This window comes from Rhineura floridana, chromosome 11 (assembly GCF_030035675.1).
Source record: "Rhineura floridana isolate rRhiFlo1 chromosome 11, rRhiFlo1.hap2, whole genome shotgun sequence".
Taxonomy (NCBI): Eukaryota; Metazoa; Chordata; class Lepidosauria; order Squamata; family Rhineuridae; genus Rhineura; species Rhineura floridana.
Genome location: NC_084490.1, coordinates 33,743,783 through 33,767,936, shown reverse-complemented (window position 1 = coordinate 33,767,936; position 24,154 = coordinate 33,743,783). Strand labels below are relative to the sequence as shown.

The following is a 24,154-nucleotide window of genomic DNA, read 5'->3' as shown; positions in this document are numbered from 1 at the left end:
TATCATCCACAAACTTCATAAGGCTTCCCTCCACCCCATCATCTAGGTCATTGATAAAAATGTTGAAGAGTATCGGCCTCAGGACAGAACCCTGTGGCACTCCACTCGAAACCTCCTTCCAGTCCGAAGCAGAGCCACCGACGACCATTCTTTGAGTATGGTTTTCCAACCAGTTGTGAATCCACCTGACAGTATTTCCATGTAGTCCGCATTTGACCAGTTTGCTGATCAAAAGGTCGTGGGGGACTTTGTCAAACGCTTTGCTGAAATCTAGATAGATGACATCTACAGCATTTCCACCATCTACTAAGCTAGTGACCGGATCAAAAAAAAGATGAGATTAGTTTGACAGGATTTCTTCTCCACAAACCAATGCAGGCTCCTACTATTCACAGCATTGTCATCTAGATAGTTGCCAATGGACTCTTTTATTATCCATTGTGTCCTCAGTTTGCAGTGCAGCAAAGCTGTTTAGAGTGGCCCTAAGAAGGTGATAGAGCCATCTAAAGCCTGCTGTGGCATGTTTTTGAAGCATTTTGACAATAAAATGGCTTCCATCCACTGGGATTTGGGACTCCATTGTTGATGCTGATGATCCAGGTGAGGTGTCTGGAGCACTATCTTGTCCAATGTCATTGGCTGAGTTTCAGCTGTTGTGGCCTGAGGATATGGACAAGGTGCTTGGTTGGGTTTGTGCAACCATTTGTGCCTTGAATCCTTTCCCTTCATGGCTGACAAAATCTCACAGGGAGGGGACAACTGGAGGGGCCAGGGGAATAATGAATGATTCTCTCCAAGAAGGAGTGGTCCCAGGCTGCATGAAGGAGATGGTAGTAAGACCACTGCTGAAGAAGCCTTCCCTGGACCCAGAAGTTCCTAATAATTTTAGACCAGTGCAAATGTCCCCTTCCTGGGCAAAGTTCTTGAGAGGATGGTTGCCAACCAGATCCAGGTACTCTTGGAGGAGACAGATTTTCTAGATCTATTTCAATCAGAATTCAGGCCTGGGTTTGATACAGAAATTGCCCTGGTCACTCTATACAATGACCTGTGTCAGGAGAGAGACAGGGGGAGTACGACTCTGTTGATCCTCCTCGATCTTTCAGCTGCTTTCGATACTATCAAACAAGTTGTCTTGAAGCAACATTGAAATGGAAATGGACTGCCTTCAAGTCGATCCCAACTTATGGCGACCCTATGAATAAGGTCTTCATGGTAAGTGGTGTTTAAAGGTGGTTTACCATTGCCTTCCTCTGAGGCTGAAAGGCAATGACTGGCCCAAGGTCACCCAGTGAGTTTCATGGCTGTGTGGGGATTTGAACCCTAGTCTCCCAGGTTGTAGTCCAACACCTTAACCACTACATCACACTGGCTCCTGAGATATTCATTTCAATTTGACTTAAGTTAAACATTACAATCTCATTCCCTTTTTTTCCTATGATAATAAAAACATTTACCCTGTTGGTATTTTTTGAGTATATATATTTGAACTATTTCTCATATTTCCATCACTAATCAAATAAGATGCAACATAAAAAAATAGAGAAACCAAGGATTTATTGGTTTATTTATTAAAGCTAAAATATATTGTCTAACATTTCTAACCCTTAATTTTGATTTTAAATACATACAACGGATGCTTTACATGAGAAATCTTTGGTTTGTTGGATGGTTCTGCACATACAGACTCTACAGAACATCTAAAGATAAGGTTGAGAGAATAGGGACATACATTGGAATGTTTTTAGTAATGCCTAGGATATTGTGATGAAGAGACTTGGTTAAAATTCATTCTAATCTGTAAGGCTCACTGAATAGCCTTGGGCCAGTGACTATTTGTTAGCCTAGCCTACTCAGCAAGATTACAATGGGGATTAAAGAGAGGAGCTTGCACAACTATAATCACCTTGAAGGAAATTTAGGGGTGGGTGGGGGAAGGAATAAAAATAAATTAACAGTCCTTGTCAACCTGTACATTTTCTTAAACTTATGTACTTGTTAACTGTGTTCCTGAAAACCGCTTGGACTTTCTGGTTTCTAAATGTGAAAATGATGGGGTTGAGCAAGGGTGTCACTGCAGTAGTGATCAGTGAGGCAATTTTGTTGAGATACATAGAGCTGGCTTGGGAAGGCCTGACATAGATGAAGACAGAGGTGCCATAGCCAATGGTAACCACTGTGAAGTGGGAGGCACAAGTAGAGAATGCCTTCTGCCTTCCTGTGGCAGAAGGGATCCGGAGAATAGTGCTTATAATGTAAAGGTAAGAGATGAGTGTCAGGAAAAGAGAACCCAGAAGAATGGGAAGTGAGACAAGGAAGTCAATAAACTCCACGAGGCTGATGTCTGCACAGGCTAAGTGGAGCAAAGGGGCACTGTCACAGAAAAAATGGTTGATCACATTAGGGCCACAGTAGGGCAAGCCCAGCTTCATCACAGTGGGAACAAGTATGGAGAAGAACCCACTCATCCAAGAACCTACCACAAGATTGATACAAACCTTCCCACTCATGATTGTGCTATATTGAAGTGGGTAGCATATAGCTACATATCGATCATAGGAGATCATAGCTAGTAGAACGTACTCAGAGGTGCCAAACAAGAAATAGAAGTATGACTGACCCAGGCACCCATAAAAGGAGATGGTCTTCCTTTCAAGCAGGAAGTTCTGCATCATTTTTGGCACCACTGCCAGAGTTGCAAGGATTTCAATGACAGACAAATTGCAGAGGAAGAAATACATTGGGGAATGTAGGCGGTAATCAATGATTATCAGAGTTATGATGATGATGTTCCCAATCATTGTTGCCATCAGAATGATGAAGAACGTCAGAAAAAGGAGGATCTCTATCTCCCAGGGATTGGGGAATCCAATTAAGATGAACTCAGTCACACGTGTTGCATTCTTTCGTTCCATGTTTCAGCATGTTTACCTCTTTGCCTAGATGGAAAGAAAGCATCTTGTTACAAAGGGCATAGAAACTGCAGTGTGCTCTATTTCAGGACGTCTCCAGACCATCACTATTTTTGCAGGAGGGATTCAGGTGCATACTGTAAATTTAGGTTTGTACAATTAAAGTAGACAAGCACTCTATTATCCTAGTGCAACAAATTCACTTTAAAAAGGAATCAGACTTGTAGGTCCTGCAATATAGTTTACATCATTGAGTGCAAAAGACCAGGATGTCATATCCAATACGTAGGAAAGACCACAACTGACCTACGCACGTTCTTCAGGAACCACAAGTCGGCAATCTTGATAAAAAAAAGTGGAGCAACCAGTTGCAAAGCATTTTAACATCGAGGGTCACAGCCTGTTGGACTTTTCCATTACAGCGATAGAGATGCCAGCACAAACAGCAGCATTGACCAAAAGGGAGAACTTTTGGATTTACTCTCTGGACACATTGGCACCACATGGCCTGAACCTGGAGGACAGTACCGCCACTACTTAGCTTCTGCAAATGAAGCCCCTCTGAGCATTCCATCTTCAAAGCTCTATATATGCATATATGAATTATATTACGCTGCCATAGCCAATGGTAACCATTGTGAAGTGGGAGGCTCAAGTGGAACATGCCTTCTGCCTTCCTGTGGCAGAAGGGATCCAAATAATAGTGCTTATAATCAGAGCTTGGAAAAGTTGTATTGTATTTGTTCATTAAGGTCACAGACCCAATCAAATAAAATAGTCAGTAAAACATCAGAAGAATTAAGATACAGGAATATGAAAGTACAACATAAAAGAAATAAATAACAGTTAAAAGAGAAGAATCCTCTTACAACTCCTTTGGACAGAAAAGAGGAACTTAGCCACTGACTCTGTTATAGACTTATTAAAATCAGCTAAGAAGTATTTTAAAAACCAGGCCAATGGTCTGCTAGGAAAAGTTACTTTTTTGAACTGCAACTCCTATCAGCCCAATCCAGTGGCCATGATGGCTGGGGCTGATGGGAGTTGTAGTTTTAAAAAAGTAACTTTTCCAAGCTCTGCTTATAATGTAAAAGTAAGAGATGAGTGTCAGGAAAAGATAACCCAGAAGAATTAGAAGAATGGGAATTAGACTGAAAGCACAAAGAAACAATCCCTCGCCCCATGTAAACTTGTTTGGATTAACAGTGTAATCCTTTGCATGTCTGCTCAAAAGTAAGTCCCTTTGAATTCAATCGCACTTACTCTGAACTAGTAAGTGGATATAGGATCACAGAATAAGGCACAGATTTTAACAGTGCCTGGATTCCCAAAACGTGTGAAAAATATGAACTTCATTTCGTTCCAAGTGTGGAAGCCCCTTGGCTTTGCAATATGTTCTTCCAATCCAGATATATCCCTGACCTCTCAAATCATCTGTGGTAACATCTTCATGATTTCAATATCTTCATGATTTGCATGAAGAAGATCAGGGAGCTGCAATTTCTATTAACCAAGCTAACGTTTCCATCTGATATCTACAGACACCTAGATTAAAAGACATAAACCACACATCTCAGGGAACAAGTGCCTCTTACATTTATTTGAGGTGGGGGTGAGGGGCAGCCCGTGATTTTGATAACATTTACTAACTACATGTCTATAGGACTGTAGGTTTACAGAGTACCAGGAATGGAATCTTAAGATTACTTAAAATGTGAACACATATGAACATGTACAACAGTTTTACACCAAGTCAGATCATTCATCCATCAAATCTAATACTGTTTACTGTTAACAGCAATTCTCCAATAAGAGAGGCAGAAGTCTTTCACCTGCCAGTTATCTTTTAATTGGAGATGACAGAAACTGAATCTTAGAACATTTACATGCAAATAATTAGCCAGATCACTTTGTATATTGTCATGAACATCAGACAGACAGATTTATATATATATATATTACTCACTTTAGTGTAGACTGAGTCATCCACGTTTTCAAGCTTCCATCAGCTTTATTGTCCTTATCCTACTGCTCAGAGAGGGACCATTAATCAAATTCTTGTCTGTTCTCTTGTATATGAAAGAAATAATTTCCAGGAGGTGAAAAATAGAATTGCTTACAACATGATTGCTACAGCTAGAACATTTATTGACCAGTTCTTGTAAGCAAAATCAGACAATAAAGAAAGATGTTAAACTCACATAAAATAGGGCAATCAAATTAATACAAGGAGTTTGGAATTTAGCATATGTGCATTTCTTGTTGAAACCTGAACAGTTAAATCATATAAATCCGTGAGGACTATGCAGAAAAGGGCAGTAAAGTTAATTTAGATTCAGTATAATTTCTAACAGCAACTAGCAATCTAAAACTCCATGTGATGAATCCTGCTAAGACTAAAGTCTGCTCTGACATCCTTATAGCTCTTGAGCAGCATGGTAAAAAGAGTGGTTCCAACAACAAGTTTATTATTGTCTTGAAACAAAAATCTAATCCATTTAATTTTAGAATCAGTGTCTGCAATAGCCGTAAAACTGCAACTTCAGTCTTTCATAAGTGTGTAGTCCATCTTTCTGCCACTCTATTTGTATTACTATCGGATTATTCAACCCCCAACCCCACTATAAATAAATAAATTAGGCCTCAGAGGCTTAGGTAGTATGCAGGTATAGATATTACTCTTGGGGTTAGGTAGGGGATAGGAGAATACTAGGCATACTTCAAGGTATGAAATGGGAATCACAGCAAGACCATCAATGTGAATTGTCCATATTTCATGGCGGACTATGAAAGATGATCAAGTTAGGGAGTTATAGGCTAGGAAGTAATCTCATGGGCCTAAGACATCATGACCATCAACATGCAGAAGGTTATCATCTTATCTGAGACACACAGACCTCAGGAAGGAGCTCAAGGATTTATACCTCTGTTGGGAAGCTTCTAGTAACATACAAGGGGATCAAATGTTCCTAGGATAACTAGGAATCACAAATATGTATCTGAGATGCAAGGAGTGACTGAGAGTAATTGCAGCTGAGGGGCAAAATAAGACACAAACACATCAGCTTGGGTTGAACAAGGGCCACTTTATTAAATTATAACAAAACCCCTTTTAAAGTGACCTGCAGAGGGAAACCTAGGTGTGGGGACTGTCTATAAGCAAGCAGCTTGCCATACAGCTCTCAGGTGACTAGCCCCTGCTGGGGCAAGGGCAAGCCCATCTGCTTACCCCTTACCCCGGCCACACCCTGTAGGTGAGTAGGGGGGCCTTCCCACGTCACCCCCTGGGCCGTATAACCCTCGGGTGGATGAGGTAAGTTGGCCCCAGAAGCAGCCCATATGCTGCCCTTGGGCCGTAAAGCCCTGACAGACAGGCCTCTGGAACCACCAATCACCTCCAAAGGTGCCTAAGGGGGCCACCTAGCTGTCCTTACCTACTTCTCTTCCTGCACCTTCCCGCACCCGTGCCATAACAACTTGCCCTCCATAGGGCCTTAACAGTTTAAATATGTCAAATTAGTCAAATCAGCCAAAACCACCTATTAATCACAATGCCCCCTAACCCAATTCCCTCCCACTCTCACAGTGTGGAGCAGGCAAAAAACCTGCCCGCAAAACAAGGGTGGGCAGGGTAAAAATTCCTACTCAGCCCCAAAGCGACCCATGAACACACCATAACAAAGGGAGGGTGGGGTGGGTGTTGCACGCCAAAGAAGAGGCTAAGAGGGGTGGCCGGGACTTAAATAAACCCCTTAGCTCAACCCCTCCATGCCGTACATTGTGCACGCATAACTACTTTGACACACAACATTGGCCTCTTTCATGATGGTGGTGGCAGTATCGCCCCCATCAGCAACTATGCCCCATTCGCCAGATGCGCAGCGAGCGGAGTGGTACATCTGAGAAGGAAAATGGGGGAAATAAGTAGCAAGTGGCCAGACATCTGGACATCCTTCCCTCGCTAATAATCTTCCAGTTGAGAGATAACATATAAAATGGTTGATTTCATCTTATTCTTCAACATCTCTTTCCCCAGCAGTTATTGGGTTGATGGCATGATCCCTTGTGAGATATGCCATTTGGGATGAACCAGTGTGGAATTTGTGCAGAAGGAGAAGAGCCATATCTCAGTGGTAGGGCATCTGCCAGAAAATCCCAAATTCAATCCCTGGCATCTCTATGTAGAAGTGTAAGAGGCTCTTTCCTGAAACCCTTCCTGTCAGTTTAGACAATCCTTAGCTATTGATGTTTTATACAGAGAATTTAAAACTGTTTCTGAGCTTTTAAAAAGTAAATGTAAAAAAAGAAAAAGAAATACTTAGCTAGGTGAACCAATGGTCTGACTCTGTAAAAGGCAGCTTCCTATGTTCCAGAAATATTTGGCCATTTCTGATCATCTCGCCACAATAGTGGAACAACAGGGGCAATCCATATTGAAGTTTCAAAAGTGATGTGCTACTCTGGCCATTCTCATCTAATAGAACAGGTGGATGTGGTCCAAGAAAGGACTGGATCCAGACTTCTAATGAGCAGAGTTCTGCTTAAGCTGAAGGAAGAGGATAAAGAGGTGATTTTTGCCAATTCCACCTTCCTTTGGAACAGCATGGAAGGTGGCACTTGTGGGTGCACGGAGAAGAGATAATTAGCAAAAAAAATCACTTCCCTGCTTCCTCCAGTAGGGAGCCTCTTCTGGATCTTGGTTTTGCAAATAGAAAGAGCCCTTCTTTTCATGGAGTGGCACATTTGCATCTAACCCACAAGTGTCCACATATTCACCTCTCCAAACCTTCTCCTTTGTTGTTTGAAGGTGATGATCCCCAAGGGGAAGTGAGGTGTCTCCTTGGGCGTACACACTCAAGGGAAGAGGCAGGGAATTAATCGACAGAGCAGCCCCAGGTGTAGGCCGTTGCCAAGGTGCCACCACCACTGATGGCCAGGGAAGTTGGGGCTGTATTGGGACCAAGACTCTTCCCATGTAAACAGACTGGGTAGAGGACATGGTCACTCCTTGGATGGGAGCAGGCCAAGCCTGACCCCCATGTGTAGGTGTGCAAAGAGACTCACCAGCCCCAGCAGATGGGGACACCAACACTGCAGGAACCAGGTTGGGATTCCGGGCCTGGAATCACTAAGGGCACCACCATGGGGGCAAAAGATGTGGGTGCAGTCTGCTAAGAATTCAGAGTGAGCCCACCCCAGGTCTCTGAAGCTGGAACCGAGGGTACTGTGGGATCCAGACTGTCTGGACTGACTGGGATGTCCACAGACCAACCGGAAGCCTCATTGTCCAAGGCAGCCACCCTGAGGATCAAACCATGCATACAATTACCTTTAGATGCTAACCTGGGTGATTTCGCTGGAGGTGGCCTCAAGTCACCCTGGGCTGCCTGGGTCTTTCTTAGTGCCTCCACCCAAGCCAGTGGTGTGCGTAAGGTGCCCATGTTTGGCACATCATTGGATAAAGGGTGGTCTGTGGGTGAACTGCCTGCTTGACCACCTTCCACATTTTTGTTGAACAAAATTAAACTAGTAGAATCTGTTGAACAATGAGAAATTGAGATTAGTATACCAACATTGATTAGTATACCAACTTATTATTATACCAGGCTAATAGAGCACATATAAATTGGGGAGGGGGAGGACATAGGAGTCTTTATGCACCACTTCCAAATCATTGCCACAGATGAAGTGGGGGGGTGAGGGGTGGAAAGGCCTAAGTGCAATGGAATATCCCTCAAAAGTGATTGCATGTGAATAGGGAGAATCAGGAGCCTATGCCCACTACCTCCAGTAGGCCACAAGGGCCAAAGCCCAACCAGAATCCAGCCTGAAGATGTGTGTGTGTGGGGAGAAAGGACAACAATAGGCATCGCCACATTAATCCCAGGCCTGGGTGGCACCTCCTCCCCAGAGGGGGGAGGCGTGGAAGTTAAGGCTCCAGGACCAGGTAGTGGGGACATAGGAAGACCTAAGCAAGTAAAGATGAAGGCCTGAAAACTAGCTAGGTGATGCCGAGACGGATTCAGGAGAGACATGGGCCTACCACTGAAGCCCATCTGGGCACAAACGGCAAGTTGCAAGAGCAGTCTCCTGCAGCTGCAACACCACCCGATCCTGGACAAGGAGGTGCTTGCTACCACAGTGAGCAGAGGAAGGTGGGGGAGGCTGCCGGAATACACTGCTCTGAACCAGGCCAAACCACCAGAAGGCTTCGGCATCACCCTGTAAGGGAGCATGGAGCACAAAGCCTCCCCCAGCACAAACTCTTGGAGCAAGGCCTATGCCAGGTGGTTCTCTGAAATGAAGAGATCACTTGAGCTTCTGAGGACTCCTGGGACCTTAGCCAGGTAAGAGGTGGCAGACATTTGAAACATAGTTGACCCAGTTCTAGATGTAATAGTGCCATTATGTGAAGATTGTGCAGTTTTTACGTATTCTAAAGTAAAGAACCTTGTTAAACAATTTGCATTTATATGATCATATATTGAGAAGTTATTTGTCCAACATTGCTTCTTTTTTCAGTTTGTCCCCTTGACTGGTCAAGTGCAATGGTCAAGATAATCCTGGTTAGATTCCCAAACATACCTTCTCTCTATTTCTCATCCTTTTTCATGATCACTAAGTTAATGAAAGAGGAATTGTATGTGCAGTATCCATTTGCTTGCCAAATTTCTTGTCCAGGCACACATACATAAATCTCTTCCTGCATGCATATAGCCCTTAGTTAGAACGTGACATGTGTCCTTTATATCCTTTTCATTGTATATCTCAAGATGACCAGAGTTGTGGATTTACACTAAACACCAAGGAAATCAAATGTTCAGTTCCCTGAATGTTTTGGTGTGCAATCTTTCAGGGATGAAACTAACACTGGTAATTTACAGTCAAATGACAATGTTACCAAAGTATATTTTGAAATATACTTTTCTTTCTTTCTTTCTTAAAAATAATTCTTGCACTAGACTGGACTTCAGTGCAGAAAGCACTGCATCATAACATCTTCCAAGTGGATTTCTGTAGATGGACTCATGAGCAAGATGCTAGAGTCCTGCCTTTGGCTAATCAGAAAAAAATGGCATAGTTGATTAGTACAATTTAACATACTATTAATTCCACAAGCAGCAAACATTTCTAACAACTTCTGTGGTCTAATTAGTTGCAAAATAACTGGATTTCTTTCTTTGCTATCTCACCCAGGAGTGCCAATGGTTTCATTATTCCCCAGATGCATTTTCTACCTTAGTTCAAAAATAATGAAAGGCAAAGGGCTGTATTCAACTAACTTTTATTCAGAGTTGACCCACTGTAATTAATGGCAATGACTAATTTAGGTTCATTTAATTTCAGTGGGTCTACTCATGGGTGATCTTTAGCTGATTTAACCCAAAGAATTGTATTTATGTAATATACTGAATTGTGTAAGTCAAACCTTTCCCCAAAACATCCATTCCCTGACTCACTAGGTCCCCATGGAAACACACAACTCAGTTCTTATTAAAGATGTGAATGATACTAATTAGCCTCCTGATAATAAAGTTCTGCTAAAACACCTATGTGCATTGTTCTCTGTTAAGAGAAGAGGTTATTCATTTTGAGAGGGGGACATCCTGAGAGTTCAGGAATGTAATGTTCACGAGCTGAAGCTGAAACTCATTACTTCCCATCATTTGCATGGTCCTATTGAGCTCTTAATGAATTCATTCAGAGAAAGTCTGTACTAGAGAATTCTGTTATATCTGATAAATGATTTTTTAAGTGTACAAGCAATGGATTGAATCTGATGAAGTCATTACATGAGTGGAATGACTTACGCTTTTGCAACAACTTCCTCTTCTCCTCCTGTGCATGCCACAGCCCCTTCCAAATCTGCTCTTGGGTTATCCCCAACCTTCTAAAGCAGATTTGTGGGTGAAGGGTGTACAACAGAGGAGGCGATGGAAGGGAAGTTCTATTAAGTAAGAGGAAGTCATTCTGATTGCACAATGACTTGGTTGGAATCAACACTTAGATATTAGGGTACCTAATTGACCACAAGTTGGATGGTCAAAAGTCAATGAGGGCAGGACTCCTGCAGTTGTGTAGAAGAATAAGAAAATGTGCAGCTGCAGCTGTGATCCAGAGGTGAAAAAGCATCATTCTCTAATTAATGTTGAAAAGTCCTGGAGCCCTTTCCTCCTGTGCCCATGGTTACCCTATCAGCTTTTGTTACCATTTCAAATTAGATTTAATTTAATTTGGTTCAGGCCTGTACACCTCTTGCAAGCCATCTTGATAATTGTGTCCCATCGTCCACAGCTGCACCCCACCAGGGCCCAATTTAGCAAGCCATAGGTTTGTTCCTATTGGTTTCTCTGATACCACTTTCCCCTCTCTATTCTTCAAAACAAGTCATTCTGGGCAAAGCTTTATTGGTGTATTGCCTTGTTGATGTATTTTTATATTTATATTTACTTTTTCTGTAAGCCACCTTGAGGTTGGACTACGACCTGGGAGACTAGGGTTCAAATCCCCACACAGCCATGAAGCTCCCTGGGTGACCTTGGGCCAGTCACTGCCTCTCAGCCTCAGAGGAAGGCAATGGTAAAACCACCTCCGAATAACATTTACCAGGAAAACCCTATTCATAGGGTCTCCATAAGTCGGAATTGACTTGAAGGCAGTATATTTACATTTGTTAACATAACATAACAAAGTGGCCAGGAGAGCACTTGCACTGCTGCCATATGTTACAGAGTGGCTAGTACACTCTTAGGATTATCTCTGCCAACCACCTCACCCAGAATGCCTTGCTATGAGGTAGCCCCCCCCCGAGCCTTTCTCAGAGGAAGACAAAGAGTAGGAGCTGGAGGGGGTGATGAAGAAAACACTAGTTCTGTCACCGCTAATGTGATGGCAAAAAAATACATTAAAATAAGAAAGAAAAGGGAAGAGGAGGAGGAATGGGGGTGGCAGGGGAAAACAGGAAAGAACAGAACAGCAGGAGCACTGCCATTGTGAGGAGGACACTGCCATGTGGGAAGAGGAAGAGGAGCAGGCAGTGCAACTCTGAGTACATGTTCCTCTATTGACAGTAAATTATCGTTAGTCGATTTGTGTGCCTGATGATTGGCATCACCGCTGTTCTGTGAATGGTTGGGGCATCCATTAATGGAATTCATTTGCACTTATGCAAGGATCCGTCTGTGAGAGCAACTTTTGGTCCATGAGCTGAAGATTCTTCCATTCATGGGACAACAATGTTGGGTGCTGCCTGGCCATTTGAAAGAAGCCTTTGAAATTAAGGATGCACATGACATAATCTTAGGACTCATGGCAAGGGTGAGTCCTGAATATGAAGGGTACCAGATGGGAATTCAGCAAAAGGAGGAGAGGAATCCTGGACATCACTGCTCATTTTCTAGAGAAAGAGGTGCTGGGTCACATGCTGGGTCTGTCTTGAAATAATATGCTCTGAACTGGAACTCCCCCTCCTCATTTCTGATGCATTGAGGCTCTCTGTCATTATTCATTGGTAAAGAAGATGCACTTTGTACCTGCTCAAGAGCAGTCTTATCTCTTTCACCTTTCCATTTTCTGAGGTTAAGCCCTGGCATTAAAACATCATGTTGGGACTGGACTGTTGTAAGACCTAACACAGCTTAAGCTCTGCAGGACCCAAGCCATTATTTTTGAGCTAGTATAAATATTAGAATCACTGCAGAAAATTATACCTGCACTAAGATGTAGTGTGGTTATGTTACCATTGTTATTTACCCTATTCATAGTTGTTGTTTTGAATGCCTATAGGAGTTTTCATGCTAGTCACCTTTAGAGTTAACTCTAACTTAAAACTGAAATGGACATAACAGTTTTGAGGTTTTTTTCACACAGGATGTGAAATTTTGCCACCTTTAAAGTTTGCCTTTTCCAAAAACGTTTTTAAAAGATTGTGAGTGATCAGTCATGCGAGTTGTCATATTCCTGTACTCCCCTGTTCCTTCCTCCAAGATTTTGAAAAAAATGAGTTTTTTATTAGGTTTGCAATACTAGACACAATTATGTAGCATTAGGCAGGCACAGGCTGGCAGCAACATGGAGGTGATATGCAAATAGGAACATTACATTTGGAGACATTGTAGTCCCTATAGAGGGGACTAACCCTGGTAAATTTCAGGTGGGTAGCTCCAGGGGATTTAATGCTAACCACTTTTAAAGTTTGTTTTTTCAAAAAAAGAATACTATGAGTGCTCTATCATGCCTCACTCCTGTGTTTCTCCTGTTGCTTCCTTCAAGGTTTGAAAAAAAACAACCCTGAAGGTTTTTAAGAATTAGGTTTGTGATACTAACTAGACACATGTAGTATCTGCTTGTCACCTTTAAAACATGCTTTTTCCAATGAAGTTTTTATATATATAAAAGGTTGGATGATAATTATACAGCCACAGGAGTGGCTATATACTATAGGCAGTGTGGGTTTTTCACATTCCACAATGTTAAATTGAAAATACCCACCATGACATTCTGATGCTTCCCATAAGCTCATTTCAACACAAAACCTTACAAAACTTGTAGTTCTGAACTCAGAAACGCTTGCTTAACAACCCTCTCAATTTTCATGGCAATACACAAAACAGTCAGAGAGAATAGAGAGTTCAAAGTCTAAAAAGAGAGAAAAAAAAACCCCAGAGCCCTTTTGGATTTTTTTCTCTGAGAGTTCTCATAAACTTTTGAAATTCATTAAAAGTCAGCCATGTTCACAGAGTACCTGTAATCCTAATACTAACCTTGCCTCATACTCCAACCTTCATCTTCTGCAGTTTAAAAGTTAAAAAAATGCCTGGCTAATGTTTAATTAATTTAATAAATTTTGGCTGGCAGCTTATGATAACGTGGGGCATGCTCGGTAAGAACCAACTGTCAGAATTCTAAACACCAGACTCACAGCTGCTGGGCTTGGTTAATCAGGGGGCCACACCCACACCAGACTTTGATTTCACTTGAGACAGTCATGGCTTCCCTCAGAGAACCCTGGGAAGTGTAGTTTGTGAAGGGTGCTGAAAGGAGACTCCTATTCCACTGACAGAGCTCCAGTGGCCAGACTGGTTTAACAGTCAGCCACTCTGATTGAAGGTCTGTGAGGGGAACAGGGCGTCTCCTAGCAACTGTCGGCACCCTTCACTGACTACACTTCCCAGGATTCTTTGAGAGAAGCCATGACTGTCCAAAGTGAAATAAAGGTCTGGTGTGGATGTGGCCAGGGACAGCTTTGGTTTAAATTTGGGTGGGAGGCTACATGTGTCTGCAGTAGAATAAAAAGGTGTGTGTGGGGGGGAAGCCTGAAACAGAATGATACTATTCACAATGTTTTCCTTTTGGAAAGGAAAGGAGCTTCCCTTGTACCCAGTGCCCGCCCACCCAATCTCTTCTCCTCCCCTCCCTGCCCCTTTCCTGAGTCAGTGTTGGAATATGACCTGGGAGACCAGGGTTCGAATCCCCACACAGCTATGAAGGTCACTGGGTGACCTTGTGTTGAGCCTCAGCTAACTCAGAAAGGACAGGAAGGGGGGAGGCATGAGTTTTAGGTGCCTCCACTGCCAGAAGAAGCAGAGTTGGGGATTGTTGTGTCTGACCAGGACCTTGAGGGAGGGGGTCAGCCTGCACTCCAGCCAGTTCCCACGAGTAGCGCACTTTCCGAGGAGCCGAGCGCACCGCCCCCAGTTGCTGCAGAGGACTTGCTGGGGGAAGCTTCAGAGACAGTGCCAGCTCCTCGCTTGCCAAGCAGTTCCCAGGGGGATACCGGTGTGGCACAGCCCCCTGACCTCGAGCCCATTGCTTGGGAGCAGGTGTCTTCAGATGAGCCATTGGATGCGTGTCCCCTGTCTGCTCGTTCCCGTCGCCACGAGAAACGGACAAGGCAAAGACAGGAATTACGAAGGAGTCAGAGATTACGTTTGAAAACATTTCCTACATAAGCCTGCCGCTCCCAGTGGGGAGTCGTTGAGTCAACTTCCTTCACACGCTGCAGAGCATGTCTAGAGTATAGTTAGGGATTCTAGTGAGTTAGCACAGGGTTTCCTATGAAGCGCAATGCCTTTGATGTATCCATTACGCTAATAAAATGAGTTTTACTTTCACCCACACTTCAGCCTCATTCTTTCGGCTCTGGATGGGACACCTTGGGCCAGTCACTGCCTCTCAGCCTCAGAGGAAGGCAATGGTGAAACCACCTCTGAATACCGTTTACCATGAAAACCCTATTCAAAGAGTCGATATAGGTGGGGATCGACTTGAAGGCAGTCCATTTCCATTTTCAAACATGATTTCATAGAAATAAATCCCATTGAACTCAAAAAGTATGCAAATGATCAAACCGTCCCTCCCTTCTCCCTCCTATCCCTTCCCTCCCCCTTCCTTTGCCCCTCCCTCCCCATCCCTTTTCAATCCCCTACTCCCCCTTCCCCCTCCTCTTCCTCCTCCCCATGGTCAGTTTTCCCTATCTTAAGCATGATTGCATGGAACTCTATAAGCATCCAAATGATCAAACCTGCCCTCTCCTTCCCTTGCACAGGATCCCATTTCTTACCTCCCAGATTAAAAACCATATGCTCAGAGACACATGTTACCAAATTCTTCCAAGCTACACAGCAAGTGGATTTGACTGTGAAAGACTAACCCAAATGGTGTTTACATTTTGACCAATTTGTAGGGCAGTCCAATATCTCAGAGAGGAGATCAGGTCTCCTGCTCCTCTGGTGCATTCACTATAGCTGCCCAATTTCCCTGCTTTTTAAATTTTGATACAAATAGCTGTGGGCTATAGGTAAGTTCTTAAACCTCAAGTTTTTTTGCCAATTAGTGAATGATAATAATGATCATTATTAGAAAGCTGTGGCTAAATATGTCCATAAGGTTTAATATTAATTCTAAGCAATAAGAATCAAATGAAATTAAAAAAAACAAAGACTTTTTTAAAAAATATGTAAATAAGGATGGAACTGGAATTGATTGGGAAATAATAAAAAACATACACAAGCTGAACAAATGCCATCCAGCTCCCACCAAATGCTTCTAAGAGACAGAACTTACACAAGATTTCTATATTTTAAGTCTTCACCCCTTCCATGCATTGTGATAGAAAATGTTGGGTGGAGTAATATCATTCTAACCTTGCTCTGTCTCTCCCCACCCTTGTGTTTTCCTTGTATGGTGTTGTAATTGCTCCATTTTGGGTTCATTAGAGATGGTATTAAGATACAGCTCTGTACAAATCTCTACACATCAATTTGGAACTAGCCAATCCACTCTATAGATGTTTGTAGCAGCTTTAGCCCAAGCTGGACAGGATGCAAATCATCCTGAATAAGACCATTTTGGTTTGTGATTTGTACAAATCTGGTGCAGAGCCTTGATGATTGTCATTTCTACTTTATGATTGTGTGTGTGTGTGCACGCACACGCTCATTTTTTAAAAGGCTCTTTTAATCTTATGATGAAATTTTTTGAACATTTACCCCTAAAATTCAAATTGTCTCTGGAACTCATATATACAGAGATTTTTCTATTCCTTCTTTCTGTAGGGATGTAGTTAGGTTGGTGACCAAGAGTGCATCTATCCAAAATCAAACCAGAAAAAAAATACAGGAAAAATATGTAACTGGGGTATGTGCCCCAAAATCTGCTCTGGGCCAGGACAAATCATATACCCCAGAAAAGGGGAGGGTGTCCCCCACGAGATGCCACTGCGTCCCGCCTGGCCCAGAGCTTCTGCTGGGTGCAGGGCACATGGGAGGGCATCTACGCAAAATCAAACTGGACAAAAACACGCAGAAAAAAATAAGTAACTAGGGGTACACACCCCAAAAACTGCTCTGGCTTCGGGGGGGTCAGGTTGGGGGTGGGCACCTTTGGGGCCATTGGTCACCACTCCAGGAGCCACAGTCGCTACTCCGCCTAGATCACAGGCTATTTGTATGTCCCAGCTACCGCTCCAGGCTGCATGCAGCCAAATTTGGCAGCATGCAGGCTCTGGACAGGTGATGACATCAGTCATGTCAGCGGAAGGGCTTGCACCCACAGCCATACTTGCTGGGGAACTTCAACAGCCTACAGTACTGGCAGGTCAGGGTGCTCTGTCCGACCCTTTAGGGTCGGTGGCTGTTAATGCCATCCCTTTTGGGGAGACATCAGTCGCTTTAGGTTTTTACCTGCTCCCCTCTATGAAGGACAAAATTTGGCGGGGGGAGTACGTGGTTGTGTTTTTATTGTTATATCGGGAACACCCCAAAAGGGACAAGGGCAAAGATGCTGAGGGCGAGGCTGAGAAACCTTGGCGCAGGAGAGTTGAAAGTACCTGGGCCAATTGGCTGCCTGCATTTTTGATATATGCTGGAGTGCTGATGGAAAGGCAGCCCCAAAGGGGGCTGTCTCTCTTGAAGTACTTGGATATAATCTATAGAGCATATGTAGAGTTCTCAGGGCCGGCCTGGCTGTCTTACGATGAGGCATTTCATATGTGGGTGGCATGCGATGGGTCTCTGCGGTGGGACAAGAAAGAACCTGAATTATGCCTGCAGTTCATGACTGCAGGCAGGGCCATGACTGGGGATAGATGTGACAGTGGGCATATGCTCAACAGGCAGTCGGCTGCTACCCTTCCCCGCATTAATGAGGGGCAAAGGGTTCAACCATGGCTGTTGCGCTGGGACTTTATTTTATTATTATTATTTTTAAAACTTATATACCGCCCGACTAGCAATAGCTCTCTGGGCGGTGAACATAAAGACAATAAAATACAGGAAAATACAAAAGCATCACAATCTAAAATCAAATTTCACAATCTAAAAACTGCATAACTAAGATCAAATTACAAACATTACCATCATAACAGAAAATTAAAATGCCTCGGGGGGGTCTGCGCACGCACCCCAAGTCGTTACCGACACGACTGTGCTGTGTGTGGAGCTGCACACCCTTCCACGGCCTGCCCCAGACACAGGTTCTATAGGGGAGGTGGTAAAGAACAGCAAGGGGGCAGGAAACAGCCCCCACCTGGAGTTAATCAAGGTAAAGGGCCCCTCCCCAATGAAGCTACATGTTTTACGGGCCTTACTTGCTGGTTACCTGGCGGTCGGGGATGCCCGTTTTTTATTGCAAGGGTTTTTGTCAGGCTTCCGTATTCCTTATGACGGTCCAAGGGTCGCCTTCATGTCCCGCAATTTGAAATCTATCATGGGCATGGAGGCACTTGTGCAACTGAAAATTGATAAGGAAGTGCAGGCAGGGAGGGTGCTTGGCCCATTCCAATCAACCCCTCTCCCTCATTTCAGGGTATCCCCTTTAGGTGTAGTGCCCAAAAAGGCTGCAGGGGAATTTAGATTAATACACCACCTCTCATACCCATGTGGACAGTCAGTTAATGATTTCATTCCTGACAGTCTATGCACTATCCACTACACCTCTTTTGATGGTGCATGCGCATGGTGCGCGCTTGTGGCCGAGGTGCCTCCATGGGCAAGTGCGACATCAAATCCGCCTTTCGCCTTCTACCAGTCCACCCTGAAGATTTTGAACTGCTGGGTTTTACTTTCGCAGGAAGGTTTTACATGGATCTAGCATTGCCTATGGGATGCTCAATCTCTTGCACAGTTTTTGAATGTTTTAGTACCTTCTTGGAATGGGCTATCAAAAGATAGACTGGGCTGGATTCGGTGGTGCATTACTTGGATGATTTTTTATTTGCTGGAAGTGTTGGCACGGGTGTATGCCAACATTTAATGGCACAGTTCCATGACTTGACAGAGGAACTTGGGGTTCCTTTAGCCATGGAAAAGACCGAGGGTCCAGCCACCCTTTTGACCTTCTTGGGCATTGAAATTGACTCTGACAAACAGTGCTGCAAGCTGCCTCAGGACAAGCTTCTTATTCTACATAGGAAGATCAAAGAAGTCACTGGGGCCAAGAAAGTTTTTCTTCCCACCCTTCAGGAGTTAGCAGGACACCTACATTTTGCATGCCGGGTCATAGCACCTGGCAGAGCATTCCTAAGGCAAGTCTATGATGCCATGGTGGGGCTCTCACGACCCCACCATAGGTTTCGGGTTACAGCAACATTGCGCACTGACCTTGTGGTGTGGTCCTCCTTTTTACAGGATTTCAATGGGATATCCTTTTGGAGGCAGGACCAACTTTTAGAGGCAGAATTACAGATACAATCTGACGTATTTGGGGGTTATGGTTTTGGGGTAGTCTTCGGGTCTTCCTGGTGTAAGGGACAATGGCCACAGACATGGGTGCAAGAAGGTTTAGACAAGGATCTGACCTTTCTGGCTTTTTTTCCAATACTCGTGGCTGTCTATCTGTGGGCCTGGGAGCTCAGGAACTCCACGGCCACTTTTGATGTGATAACATGGCTACAGTCCAGATTATCAATTCCTTTACATCCAGGAATGCCAGGGTTATGGGTTTCATCCGTTCCTTTGTTCTCCAATGCCTGCGCTTTAATTTTCTATTTCGGGCACGGCATGTTCCTGGCATTAATAACGATGTTGCTGATGCTCTGTCACAGAATCAGATGGATTGTTTCTGTCAGTTGGCACCCTGGGCCAGGGCTCAGCCAGAAGCCATGCCCCTGCAATTTGGGAGATTGGAGAGCAGAGTCGGAAAGGGCCATAAGCCTTTCCATTGACCCCAGCACGCTTGCCAGTTACCAGAGGGCAGGTAGGGTGATGCAAGAATTCTGGGCCACCAAGGGCTATGCTCCGGAGTGGCCTATTCCGGTAAGTCACATCATGGAATTCCTGGTGGACGGCAGGAGACGCGGCATGTCAGTCAAGGTAAGCTGGCGGGGCTTTCCTTTTTAGCGAAGGCTGGTGGCTTTTCGGATCATGCTGGGGACTTTAGGGTCTGCCGCATGTTGACAGGGTGGGCTCGGGAACAACCCGTCCCACCAGATTCCCACCTCCCTATCTCGCCAGACATGTTGCTGGGTATGGTTGAGCAATGGGAAGTAATTTGCTCATCCAGCTATGAAACTAAGCTATTTCACGCAGTGGCCCTTACACTGTTTTTTGGAGCTTTCAGGATTGGAGAGGTAGTGGCCTGCTCTAAGCGACATCTATCTGGGTGTGCCCTCCAGTTTACAGATATCTCCATACAAGGAGGTTGCGCCTGTATAGTCCTGAGAAGGTCCAAAACAGACCAGAGGTGTAAAGGAAGGCGCATGCGTTTGGCCCCAGCTTCAGTGCCTAATCTCTGCCCTGTACGGGCTTTGCAAGCATTTTTAAGAGACAGGGGGTCTGCTGAGGGATATTTATTCACCCACGCAAACCAGGAACTCCTCTCCGTTTACCAGTTTTGGGCTTTAACAAAAAGGGCTTTACAGGGGATTGGTCACGACCCTGCACATTTTGGCACCCATTCCTTTAGAATTGGAGCTGCTTCTACAGCAGCAGGTTTGGGTTTTCCACAGGCACTGGTGCAGGCTGTTGGGCGTAGGTCTTCTGATGCTTTTAAGGGCTATATTCGCCCCTTCTAGAAGGATGGGGAATGTGGAAGCTTAACATTTGCATTTATTTTGACAGGTTGCTGGTCGGGGATGGGGCAGACACGCATCCTTATTTGTGGCCACAGCATGGTGTTCTTGGCAGCTCGAAGGGCAGCGAACTTGAGCGCGGCTCCCAGTTGGGCTTGAGTAGATGGGCAGCGGTACAGTGGCTTGGCCAGCAAGGAATGCGTTGGGAGGGCCTCCTACCCGCTCTATTCCAGCAACACGCGACGTGGACAACTCCACAGGTATTGGTCATCCAACTTGGTGGGAATGACCTTGGCTTGATGCAAGGCAAGGCCCTCATCATTCAATCATGTGCTGATATGCAGCTTATCAGGCAACGGTGGCCTGGTGTACGTCTGACATGGTCAGACATGCTCCCGCGGAGGGAGTGGGATGGGGTATGGGATCCACAGGCTACAGACCGAGCACGGAAGATGGTCAACTGACGGATTCGGTTGGCCCTTCTTCAATATGGTGGGTTGACCATCCCACATCCATGCATTCAGCACTGGAAGGGTGAACTTTACAGGGCAGACGGTGTTCACCTGTCTGATGCTGGTAACGATTTATTTCTTGGGGAACTACAGAGGTGTCTGCGAGAGATGCTTCTTGGCAGTGGGGTAAAGGGGGACTAAATAGAGATTTGTCCCCCTTTTGTGGCGGGAAGGTGCGGGAAGGGGAATAGTTAAGGACAGCTAGGTGGCCCCCTTAGGCACCTTCGATTTATATAACAGCACTGTGACAAGGATGGAGGTGTGTTTTTGGGTGTACATGCATGCAACCTTGTGACTTCTGCATGGCTGGAATATAGCTGACTGTAAAAATGAAAGTCTCATCTCTTGCTCTGTTCACTTTCACCTCTGGCCACTTCCAGTTTTCCTCTAGCCCTACCAGTTCCTGGTGTGTGGCTCCTCAATGGTTGCCTATAGGGTATGCTTCTCTCAACCTGAAATAGTTTCCCCACTCCTATGTATGTTTTTTAATTTGTCTTTTCAACAAAAATAACATGGCAAGTAACAAATATTTGTGCCATCATCCAGTCAGTGTTAAGCACTTTTAAGTTTCTTTGACTTCTGTGGGAGAATTAAGCATGTGTCTAAAACCTTTCCAAAACTGAATGCTACGTTTGGCATTTGAAAATGTGCCAAATGCTGAAATGATGGGGGGGGGGGAGAGAGAGAGAGAGAGAGAGAGAGAGAGAGAGAGAGGCTTCAGCAATTAATGAATACTCACCACATTCCTCATGATGCCTCAAAGGTCTTTCTCCCAGTGGTGCCATCACTTCATTAAAAGAAAGATTTCAAAGATACAGTGTGCTTTGTTAAGAAAGTAAACATATCTACGGGAGGATAGCACTAGTTGTCACCATTCTTCAGATTAATGGTCAACAATTGGTTTTCCTGATTTCCAGATACTGACAGAAATAATTTTTGGACATAAGAAAAAGAAAAAATAGCAGGAAAGAATATACAATAGCTAATAGGAATGAAGGTATTATTTTAAAAAATAATCTGATTTTCTCTCATCTGCTTTCTTTCTCACACCTGCAAACAGGGCGCCTAGCTTTGTGTTAATGAACTAAAATTTAATTAAAATCCTGAATTAATTGTACTTTCTTTTAAATAAACTGAGGGGGGGGGGAGAGAGATGAAACAATAATATTCCAAAGAAGTGTTCAAGAACTCTGTCTTCAAAACAATAGGGAGGCGATAGGAGGGAGGAGACGGAAGGGTGGGTTTGATCATTTGCATACTTTTTGAGTTCAATGGGATTTTTTTCTATGCAGTCATGTTTGAAAATGGAAATGGACTGCCTTCAAGTCTATCCCCACCCATGGCGACCCCTTGAATAGGGTTTTCATGGTAAAAGGTATTCAGAGGTGGTTTCACCATTGCCTTCCTCTGAGGCTGAGAGGCAGTGACCGGCCCAAGGTCACCCAGTCAGCTTCATGGCTGTGTGGCGATTGGAACCCTGCTCTTCCAGGTCGTAGTCCAATACTGACCCAGGGAAGAGGCAGGGAGGAGGGGAGGAAAGGAGGAGGGGGAGGAGATTGGGTGGGTGGGCACTGAGCAGAAGGGAAGCCCCTTTCCTTTCCAAAAGGAAAACATTGTAAACAGTATCATTCTTTTTCAGGCTTTCCCCCACCTTTTTATTCTACCGCAGGCACATGTATCCCCTCTGGCTATAGTATACAGCCACTTTCACGGCTCTATAATATGACACTATTTTCACTGGAATATATCTTGGCTAATATGTGAAACATACTAAGAAGGACACTTCACTTCACAATTAGAACATCTCTGTTATAATGTGGATATCAGCTTTTGCATTTTTGTTGAAGAGTGGTGTTATTTGTTTTTATCATAGTTATGCTGTAGTTTGTTTATTATTCAATCACCACTTCCCCCTCTTATTAACATGGTGGGTGAAGTTCTTACCTTACGTTCAGTAACATTTGGTAGAGGTCTTCAGCACTAAGACAGATATGTGTAACATTGGGTTGTAGCCTCAGATGGCCTATATATCATATACTGACCGTTTCTAATATAGTTATGGAAAGTAAGATTGTATATTTCAGTTTCCAATATCAGTATCAGGCTTCGGCTGCTCCTCACCAACACCAAAACATTCCATGAACAGATAGGCGAGTATCCTAAGATACGTTTCTTTCTCCTCATCCTACAGTCATTGTGTATCTCAAAATGCCTCTCTAGATGGTCAAGGGAGCTATGGAACAATGTGAAATGGGTTACAGGGTGCTGCTGGGGCTGGAATGGATAGGAAACATTCCTTCCATGATCTTCCTTGAGCTAATTTGTGGGAATCTAAGATTGACTTTGAGTGAATACCCTACTCTGCTACCATTCCTCCTCTCACAGTGTTCAGAAGAATTCCCTGACCCTCCTAGGATGCAGGTGTCCATAGACCAATAAAGGTCTCTTCCATGAAGTTCCTCAAATTAACCTGTTCTAGGATCCAAGTCGTAAAGTGTTGGTTGTTGGAAGAGACATTGATGGCAGATGGGCACGCATAGCATTCATCTTTCTACTTTGGCTGTGTGATATTTAGTTTCTAAGATGGTGAACAGAGAATTACCTACCTACCTACCTGTCTCTCCATCTCTCTATATCTCTATCTCTCTATCTATGTTGTGTGTGTATGGGGAGAGAGCAGAGCCTGTTGGATCTGTTTTACTAAAATAATATCAGTGTTGTGGTAAACACTATACAAACTTTTTTTGCAGAAGCCAAGTCCTTGGGCTGGATTCAGACTTAAGATAGCTGCATTCACTTCTCATTGAATTTGTGGGACATATTAGGGATGATTAACGTTTCACACTGATTTCAGTGAGACCAAACCTTTGCTACCAGCTTATAATATAAAAATTATCTTTGCAGCTGTAATGGTTTAAATGACTATTAGACTATTGCTGCAGAGGTGGTGGTGTTTCTGCCAGACTGTACAGCCCTGTGACAAGGGGCTGTGGCACTGGATTGTACTCTAGAGGTTATTTATTTTAAAAGTTAACCATTCTGTTAACTATTCCCTCTAAACTCTTCACACTAGTATTAATCATTTTATTTTGGATTCAAAAATTCCTAGAATCACGTTCAAAGCTACACAGAAAAACAAAACACAAACAAATATTGCGGCTTGGTAGTGTTTGGTATTAACCATTATTATTCAGCAGCTTGTTGACTGCAGTGACCCAGTA

General features: G+C 44.0%; 1 protein-coding gene across 1 annotated transcript; it reads right to left on the bottom strand.

Moving 5' to 3' along the window:
- Positions 1 to 1,964: 1,964 nt before the first annotated feature.
- Positions 1,965 to 2,915, bottom strand: LOC133367850 (olfactory receptor 6M1-like). Its single transcript, XM_061591940.1, has one exon. The coding sequence runs from the start codon at positions 2,913 to 2,915 to the stop codon at positions 1,965 to 1,967; it is 951 nt and encodes a 316-aa protein (XP_061447924.1).
- Positions 2,916 to 24,154: the final 21,239 nt, after the last annotated feature.